We start from the raw sequence: 9,956 nt of genomic DNA, 5'->3' as shown, positions 1-9,956 counted from the left end.
GACCCACAGACTCACCACACAGAGACTCACAGACTCACCACACAGACCCACAGACTCATTCACACAGAGACCCACAAACACACCACATAGAGACCCACAGACTCACCACACAGAGACCCACAGACTCACCACACAGACCCACAGACTCATTCACACAGAGACCCACAAACACACCACACAGAGACCCACAGACTCACCACTCACACAGAGACCCACAAACACACCACACAGAGACCCACAGACTCACCACACAGTGACCCACAGACTCACCACACAGAGACCCACAGACTCACTACACAGAGACCCACAGACTCACCACACAGAGACCCACAGACTCACCACTCACACAGAGACCCACAAACACACCACACAGAGACCCACAGACTCACCACACAGAGACCCACAGACTCACCACTCACACAGAGACCCACAGACTCACCACACAGAGACCCACAGACTCACCACACAGAGACCCACAGACTCACCACACAGAGACCCACAGACTCACCACACAGAGACCCACAGACTCACCACACAGAGACCCACAGACTCACCACACAGAGAACCACAAACACACCACATAGAGACCCACAGACTCACCACACAGAGACCCACAGACTCACCACACAGACCCACAGACTCATTCACACACAGACCCACAGACTCATTCACACAGAGACCCACAAACACACCACACAGAGACCCACAGACTCACCACACAGAGACCCACAGACTCACCACACAGAGACCCACAGACTCACCACTCACACAGAGACCCACAAACACACCACACAGAGACCCACAGACTCACCACACAGAGACCCACAGACTCACCACACAGAGACCCACAGACTCACCACACAGAGACCCACAGACTCACCACACAGAGACCCACAGACTCACCACACAGATCCCACCACACAGAGAGTCCCCTATTGCGTTGTGAGTCTCCATCAGGGTGGTGCACTCCTTACTGCTGGGAGCTGTAAGTTCCATCTGCGGATGTTTTGATCTTCCAGTTCAACCCTCCAATGGGCAGCCTTCACCGCCTTCCACTCCTGCCGGGAAGAGAGACGCGGAGATACACACAGAGAGAGATACACACAGAGATACACACACAGATATACACAGAGAGATACACACAGAGATACACACAGAGAGATACACACAGAGAGATACACACAGAGAGAGATACACAGAGAGATACACACACAGAGATACACAGAGATACACACAGATACACACAGAGAGATACACACAGAGATACACACAGAGAGATACACAGAGATACACACAGAGAGATACACACAGAGATACACAGAGAGAGATACACACAGAGAAACACACAGAGAGAGATACACAGAGATACACACACAGATACACACAGAGAGATACACAGAGAGATACACACAGAGATACACAGAGATACACACAGATATACACAGAGATACACACAGATACACACAGAGAGAGATACACACAGATATACACAGCGATACACACAGATATACACAGAGATACACAGAGATACACACAGATACACACAGAGATACACACAGAGAGATACACATAGAGATACACAGAGAGAAATACACACAGATATACACAGAGATACACACAGAGATAAACACAGAGAGATACACACAGAGAGATACACAGAGATACACACAGAGATACACACACAGAGATACACAGAGATACACAGAGATACACACACAGAGATACACTGATAAATAAACAGAGAGTGGAGGTCACGAGGATGCTTGTGCCAGGCTAGGTGCAGGAGGAGGAGGTCACGGGACAGACCCTGGAGGTGCCATGGGTTGACTAACTGATATGAGTGGCTGATGCACCACCTGTGCCCCCCCCCTCCTACTGTGACAACTCACTGTGCTTTAGCCACCCGGCGCTCCGCTCGTTGTTGTGAGCGGCTGTCACACGCAGACAAAGCTCCCCCAGGTAGCCTCTAGCAGGGCTGTAGGGGCAAGTGGCTGTCACAAACAGACAAAGCTCCCCCAGGTAGACACTAGCAGGCCTGTAGGGGCAAGTGGCTGTCACACACAGACAAAGCTCCCCCAGGTAGCCTCTTGCAGGGCTGTAGGGGCAAGTGGCTGTCACACACAGACAAAGCTCCCCCAGGTAGCCTCTTGCAGGGCTGTAGGGGCAAGTGGCTGTCACACAGACAAAGCTCCCCCAGGTAGCCTATAGCAGGGCTGTAGGGGCAAGTGGCTGTCACACACAGACAAAGCTCCCCCAGGTAGCCTCTAGCAGGGATGTAGGGGCAAGTGGCAGTCACACGCAGACAAAGCTCCCCCAGGTAGCCTCTAGCAGGGCTGTAGGGGCAAGTGGCTGTAACACACAGACAAAGCTCCCCCAGATAGCCTCTAGCAGGGCTGTAGGGGCAAGTGGCTGTCACACACAGACAAAGCTGCCCTAGGTAGCCTCTAGCAGGGCTGTAGGGGCAAGTGGCTGTCACACAGAGACAAAGCTCCCCTAGGTAGCCCTCTAGCAGGGCTGTAGGGGCAAGTGGATGTCACACACAGACAAAGCTCCACCGGGTAGCCTCTAGCAGGGCTGTAGGGGCAAGTGGCTGTAACACACAGACAAAGCTCCCCCAGGTAGCCTCTAGCAGGGCTGTAGGGGCAAGTGGCTGTCACACACAGACAAAGCCCCCCCAGGTAGCCTCTAGCAGGGCTGTAGGGTCAAGTGGCTGTCACACACAGACAAAGCTCCCCCAGGTAGCCTCTAGCAGGGCTGTAGGGGCAAGTGGCTGTCACACACAGATAAAGCTCCCCCAGGTAGCCTCTAGCAGGGCTGTAGGGGCAAGTCACTGTCACACAGACAAAGCTCCCCTAGGTAGCCTCTAGCAGGGCTGTAGGGGCAAGTGGCTGTCACACAGACAAAGCTCCCCTAGGTAGCCTCTAGGAGGGCTGTAGGGACAAGTGGCTGTCACACACAGACAAAGCTCCCCCAGGTAGTCTCTAGCAGGGCTGTAGGGGCAAGTGGCTGTCACACAGAGACAAAGCTCCCCTAGGTAGCCTCTAACACGACTGTAGGGGCAAGTGGCTGTCACACACAGACAAATATCCCCCAGGTAGCCTCTAGTAGGGCTGTAGGGGCAAGTGGCTGTCACACACAGACAAAGCTCCCTTAGGTAGCCTCTAACAGGGCTGTAGGGGCAAGTGGCTGTCACACAGACAAACCTCCCCTAGGTAGCCTCTAACAGGGCTGTAGGGGCAAGTGGCTGTCACACACAGACAAAGCTCCCCCAGGTAGCCCTCTAGCAGGGCTGTAGGGGCAAGTGGCTGTCACACACAGGCAAAGCTCCCCCAGGTAGCCCTCTAGCAGGGCTGTAGGGGCATGTGGCTGTCACACACAGACAAAGTTCCCCTAGGTAGTCTCTAGCACGGCTGTAGGGGCAAGTCGCTGTCACACAGACAAAGCTCCCCCAGGTAGCCTCTAACAGGGCTGTAGGGTTAAGTGGCTGTCACACAGACAAAGCTCCCCTAGGTAGCCTCTAGCAGAGCTGTAGTGGCAAGTGGCTGTCACACACAGACAAAGCTCCCCTAGGTAGCCTCTAGCAGGGCTGTAGGGGCAAGTGGCTGTCACACAGACAAAGCTCCCCAGGTAGCCCTCTAGCAGGGCTATAGGGGCAAGTTGCTGTCACACACAGACAAAGCTCCCCTAGGTAGCCTCTAACAGGGCTGTAGGGGCAAGTGGTTGTCACACAGACAAACCTCCCCCGGGTAGCCTCTAGCAGGGCTGTAGGGGCAAGTGTCTGTCACACACAGACAAAGCTCCCCCAGGTAGCCCTCAAGCAGGGCTGTAGGGGCAAGTGGCTGTTAGTAGCAGCAGCAGCGCTGCCTATGAAGCCCGCCACTGTGGTATCCCACACAGGGGGTGAGTGGGTGACCAGCAACCACCACGCCCGGCCGCCTTTGTCTCCCTCGTAAGCATCGATGTTCACTGCGCACAGACAGCACAGCTCAGTAAAACCACCGGCTATGTTGAAGGCAAAAGACAAAGAGCTGGTTGGGTAACTAGTTAATTAGTTAGTAACGTTATCTAACTAATTAGTTAATTAGTTGGTGACGTTAATTCAACTTACTTTGGCTATCCGCATATCTTCCATCGCGTTGCGGTTGAGAAACAGTTCCGGTATAAATTATGTTAATGTGAAGGGGGATACCCCACCCGACGGTCGCATTAACTATGTTAATGAGAACCAAAACCCATCGTGCGGTCGCATAAATTATGTTAATGATAAAAGGGTGTAAACCCAGTGGCTGCATCAATTATGTTAATGAGAACGGGAAATTTTCCAGCGGCTGCATAAATTATGGTGCTTTAAAAAATTATCCCCAGCGGCCGCGCAAAGTAAAAAAAACTGAAAGAACCAAAGAAAAAAAATCAGTGAGCGCATCAATTATGTTAATAATAAGAGGAAAAAAGATCAGGTGCGCATATAAATTAGGTCAATGACGAAATGGCGACAAATAAATTATGTTACCTAGCAGGGGGGTGAGAGAGACAGAGATCCTACTCACACATAAATTATGTTAATTGTGCGACGCCACTTCGCAGAGAGGAGGGCCAATAGGTACGCGCCCACTAGGGGCCCTTATAAATTATGATAATCAGAAACCAAATTCGTGGCGTCATCATAATGAACCGTGCGGTTGCATTAATTATGTTACAACAACAAAAACTTTTTCGCGCATTAATTATGTTACAACAACAAAAACTTTTTTGCGCATTAATTAAGTAAAATTTTCCTTTTGATTGAAAACTTTCGTGACTGCAGGGATTCTTTCGGTAAAGTCACATTTTTCTTGCTGTGGTTTTCACACCTGATGATGATTGCTTGTGTTGCAGTCGAAATGTCGTGCGAATTGTATTGTTTTATATTTTTATTATTTTATTGTTTCCCTTCTACGTGACTTTACCGAAAGAACCAAGAACATACATTTTCCTTTATGAGACCTCCTTTGCCAGAAACAAGATATAGGAATAGGTTTTACCCTTTTAACTGGCACAAAACTGACACCTTTATTCAAGGCATCATGTTTGCAATAACCACAACACAAGCAGTCAAAATGCAAACAAAAAAAAGACAACTCTGATAATAATATTGGCACTGTCCTTCAATTTGATTGGTCCACACCCGAGACGGCTTTTCTTAGAGCCTAGTCTCCATTGGTGTTGGACCAGAAGACGCCAAAAGGCGTACAACTCAAAAACAGCGCACTATCAGAGTATTGAGGGCTCGGGGTGAGCATTTACATTATGAGACCTCCTTTGCCAGAAACAAGATATAGGAATAGGGTTTACCCTTTTAACTGGCACTCATAATGTAAATGCTCACCCTGAGCCCTCAATACTCTGATAGTGCGCTGTTTTTGAGTTGTACGCCTTTTGGCGTCTTCTGGTCCAACACCAATGGAGACTAGGCTCTAAGAAAAGCCGTCTCGGGTGTGGACCAATCAAATTCAAGGACAGTGCCAATATTATTATCAGAGTTGTCTTTTTTGTTTGCATTTTGACTGCTTGTGTTGTGGTTATTGCAAACATGATGCCTTGAATAAAGGTGTCAGTTTTTGTGCCAGTTAAAAGGGTAAAACCTATTCCTATACATTTTCCTTGTTGTTCATGTAAAATGTTCATCGTAGTAGTTACATTGGAGAAACCAAACGCCATGTCTCGGACCGCATTCGTGAACACAAAGCAGCCCTTAAACACGGTAGGACCAACACCTCGGCCGTGGCAGATCATTGTTATAATTCAGTAGGCTCACATGACATTGACTTCTCCAAGACGGAGGTTCTTTGTAAGCCATCTGGCTACCATGAGAGATTCGTTCACGAGGCTATCCACATATACAAGCACAGAGACAATTTCAACCGAGAAGATGGATTCTGGGCTTAGCAATCATTGGAAGGATTTGATAAACCATTTCGGGTCTTAATTGATTGTTCACGCTTACGGTTACCATGAGAGATTCGTTTACGAGGCTATCCACATATACAAGCACAGAGACAATTTCAACCGAGAAGATGGATTCTGGGCTTAGCAGTCATTGGAAGGATTTGATAAACCATTTCAGGTCTTAATTTGTTGTTCACGCTTACGGTGGCTTTCAGACAGCATACATTAATTTTTCGTCTCCCCCCCTCCTCTTTTAACTGCCAAATCGCTGCCCGTGGTGCTAACGTTTTATAAATAAATAAATGCAAACACAGTTTATAAATAAATGCGGAACCGCCACTTCTTTCAAATGTTTCTTGCCGTTGGTTTATCACACCTGATTATGACCGCTTTGTGTTATGGTCGAAACGTCGTGATAATTTTTATTGTTTTATATATATATTTAATTATTTTTATTGTTTCCCTTCAACGTGGTGACTTTACCGAAAGAGCTAAGAATATGAATAACTGCAGTCACGAAAGCTTTAAATCAACATTTTCTTGTTGTGCATGTACAATTGTCATTGTTGTACATACGGGGTAAACCGTACGGATTCTGACCACCCCTTTGCTGGACATTCGTGAAAAGTCTAAACCCCTTACAAAGATGGCGTCCAACGTAGGTGACGGCCACTCCCCGGCTTGGGCGCCATCTTTGTAAGGGGGACAACATAAACCGGCGCGCTCCGTACGTCATCGGTTGGGTGCCAGCCCCTCCCCCTCTCAACCTCCCCCCCCCAAATCTACTCTTCCCCTCCCGGTCTCTAACATCCGGGTCCTGCGGCAGCCCGCGCAAAGTAGCCAATGGGAAGGCGTCGCCTGCCCTTTCGCACGCGGCCTGGGCCCGCCCCACTCGGCGTAGCCTGCCCCCGCCCACCTCCCCTCCTCAACATCCGGGTCCTAGGGAAACTCGCGTTAAGTAGCCAATAGGAAGGAAGACTCCGCCCGCTCTTTCGCACGCGGCCTGGCCCGCCCCACTCGGAGCCTTCCCCCGCCCACCTCCCCTCCCAACATCCGGGTCCTACGGGAGCCCGCGTTAACTAGCCAATGGGAAAACGCCGCCCGCCCTTTCGCGTGCGAACTGGCCCGCCCCACTCGGAGCCTTCCCCCGCCCACCTCCCCCCCCCTTCCACACCCCCTCAAACATCCGGGTCCTACGGGAGCCCGCGTTAAGTAGCCAATAGGAAGACACCGCCCGCCCTTTCGCGTGCGAACTGGCCCGCCCCACTCGGAGCCTTCCCCCGCCCACCCCCCCCTCCACACCCCCTCAAACATCCGGGTCCTACGGGAGCCCGCGTTAAGTAGCCAATAGGAAGACACCGCCCGCCCTTTCGCACGCGGCCTAGTCGGCCCCCCACTCGGAGCCTGCGCGCCGCCTGCCTCCACCCACCCCCCCCGTCCTCGACCATCCCACCCCCCCCACCCAGCCCGCCACAATAGAAGCAGCCAGACTAGGGGGCCCCCCCCCCCCCCGGTCTGAGCGCAACAAATTTTTCTTTTTTTTTTTGCCAACTCTCTAACCGCGCGCGTCTTCGTCGCCTCCTCGCCGGTCGCTCGCTCGCCTCGACCGCCTCTTCCCCTACGCGAAGGTATTTTTGCCTCGCCGTTGGCGCCTTTATCCGTCTCGCGACGGCCGTTTGAAGGTTGACCGACTCGGGGGGGGGGGGGGGTGGTGAGGGGCACCGCCGCCGCCGCCACCTCATCACCACCCCGCGGAGTCCGTGAGGCGACTTGGGGGGGCTCGTTGCGGCCTTTTTTTTTTCTGGGGGGGTGGTGTTATGGTCTTGACGTGTGTGTGTGAGTGTGAGGTAAATATTTAACATTTAATTGTTTTTATATGTCGATATTAACTGGTCCTTGTTTGTCGCGGTGTTTTACGTTCGCGATGACATTTAATGTTGCGTGGGCTTGCAAGTTTCCGATCATTTGCAACGAACAAGCGAGCGAACGAGGTCCCGGATCGCGGCCTAAAGAAACCGCGTAGCCATCGGACTGGGTAATCTTTTTGTTGTGTTAAATGTTAAGGAATAAAACAAACCTTTGTTTTTTAAATGTTTCGCGTATCGCCGATGCGTCGTCGGTCGTTTTTTGTGGCGTTACGAGGGCGGTTTGCGACGGCGTTGTAATGTGGCGTGAATGTAGCCGTTTAATACTGTGTTAGCTTTGTGTGTGATAATACTGTGTTAGCTTTGTGTGTGTGATAATACTGTGTTAGCTTTGTGTGTGTGATAATACTGTGTTAGCTTTGTGTGTGTGATAATACTGTGTTAGCTTTGTGTGTGTGATAATACTGTGTTAGCTTTGTGTGTGTGATAATACTGTGTTAGCTTTATGTGTGTGTGATAATACTGTGTTAGCTTTATGTGTGTGTGATAATACTGTGTTAGCTTTGTGTGTGTGATAATACTGTGTTAGCTTTGTGTGTGTGTGTGATAATACTGTGTTAGCTTTGTGTGTGTGTGTGATAATACTGTGTTAGCTTTGTGTGTGTGTGTGATAATACTGTTAGCTTTGTGTGTGTGTGTGATAATACTGTTAGCTTTGTGTGTGTGTGTGATAATACTGTTAGCTTTGTGTGTGTGTGTGATAATACTGTGTTAGCTTTGTGTGTGTGTGTGATAATACTGTGTTAGCTTTGTGTGTGTGTGTGATAATACTGTTAGCTTTGTGTGTGTGTGTGATAATACTGTTAGCTTTGTGTGTGTGTGTGATAATACTGTGTTAGCTTTGTGTGTGTGATAATACTGTGTTAGCTTTGTGTGTGTGTGATAATACTGTGTTAGCTTTGTGTGTGTGTGATAATACTGTGTTAGCTTTGTGTTTGTGTGATAATACTGTGTTAGCTTTGTGTGTGTGTGATAATACTGTGTTAGCTTTGTGTGTGTGTGATAATACTGTGTTAGCTTTGTGTGTGTGTGATAATACTGTGTTAGCTTTGTGTGTGTGTGATAATACTGTGTTAGCTTTGTGTGTGTGTGATAATACTGTGTTAGCTTTGTGTGTGATAATACTGTGTTAGCTTTGTGTGTGTGTGATAATACTGTGTTAGCTTTGTGTGTGTGTGATAATACTGTGTTAGCTTTGTGTGTGTGTGATAATACTGTGTTAGCTTTGTGTGTGTGTGATAATACTGTGTTAGCTTTGTGTGTGTGTGATAATACTGTTAGCTTTGTGTGTGTGTGTGTGATAATACTGTTAGCTTTGTGTGTGTGTGTGATAATACTGTGTTAGCTTTGTGTGTGTGTGTGATATTACTGTGTTAGCTTTGTGTGTGTGTGATAATACTGTGTTAGCTTTGTGTGTGTGTGATAATACTGTGTTAGCTTTGTGTGTGTGTGATAATACTGTGTTAGCTTTGTGTGTGTGTGTGATAATACTGTGTTAGCTTTGTGTGTGTGTGTGATAATACTGTGTTAGCTTTGTGTGTGTGTGTGTGATAATACTGTGTTAGCTTTGTGTGTGTGTGTGTGTGATAATACTGTGTTAGCTGTGTGTGTGTGTGTGATAATACTGTGTTAGCTGTGTGTGTGTGTGTGATAATACTGTGTTAGCTTTGTGTGTGTGTGTGTGATAATACTGTGTTAGCTTTGTGTGTGTGTGTGTGATAATACTGTGTTAGCTTTGTGTGTGTGTGTGTGATAATACTGTGTTAGCTTTGTGTGTGTGTGTGATAATACTGTGTTAGCTTTGTGTGTGTGTGTGATAATACTGTGTTAGCTTTGTGTGTGTGTGTGATAATACTGTGTTAGCTTTCTGTGTGTGTGTGATAATACTGTGTTAGCTTTGTGTGTGTGTGTGTGTGTTAATACTGTGTTAGCTTTGTGTGTGTGTGTGATAATACTGTGTTAGCTTTGTGTGTGTGTGTGTGATAATACTGTGTTAGCTTTGTGTGTGTGTGATAATACTGTGTTAGCTTTGTGTGTGTGTGATAATACTGTGTTAGCTTTGTGTGTGTGTGTGATAATACTGTGTTAGCTTTGTGTGTGTGTGTG

The 9,956-nt window shown here is 48.5% G+C and overlaps 1 protein-coding gene across 1 annotated transcript in view; it reads right to left on the bottom strand.

The window, feature by feature from the left end:
* LOC142923435 (ubiquitin/ISG15-conjugating enzyme E2 L6-like) overlaps positions 1–4,215 on the bottom strand; it is a 20,198-nt gene extending 15,983 nt beyond the window's left edge. The window contains exons 1-2 of the mRNA XM_076064529.1: positions 4,109–4,215; positions 975–1,058 (exon numbers count right to left, since the gene is read on the bottom strand). Coding sequence (XP_075920644.1) covers positions 975–1,058; positions 4,109–4,132 — 108 coding nt within the window. The 5' untranslated portion in view covers positions 4,133–4,215. The remainder of the gene's footprint in view (positions 1–974; positions 1,059–4,108) is intronic.
* Positions 4,216–9,956: the final 5,741 nt, after the last annotated feature.

The sequence above is a fragment of the Petromyzon marinus genome, unplaced genomic scaffold (genome assembly GCF_048934315.1).
Source record: "Petromyzon marinus isolate PM22_M1 ecotype Great Lakes invasive population unplaced genomic scaffold, UKy_Petmar_22M1.pri1.0 PM_Scaffold_504, whole genome shotgun sequence".
Taxonomy (NCBI): Eukaryota; Metazoa; Chordata; class Hyperoartia; order Petromyzontiformes; family Petromyzontidae; genus Petromyzon; species Petromyzon marinus.
The sequence above is the reverse complement of the archived record's forward strand: the minus strand, read 5'-3'. Positions and strand labels throughout refer to the sequence as shown.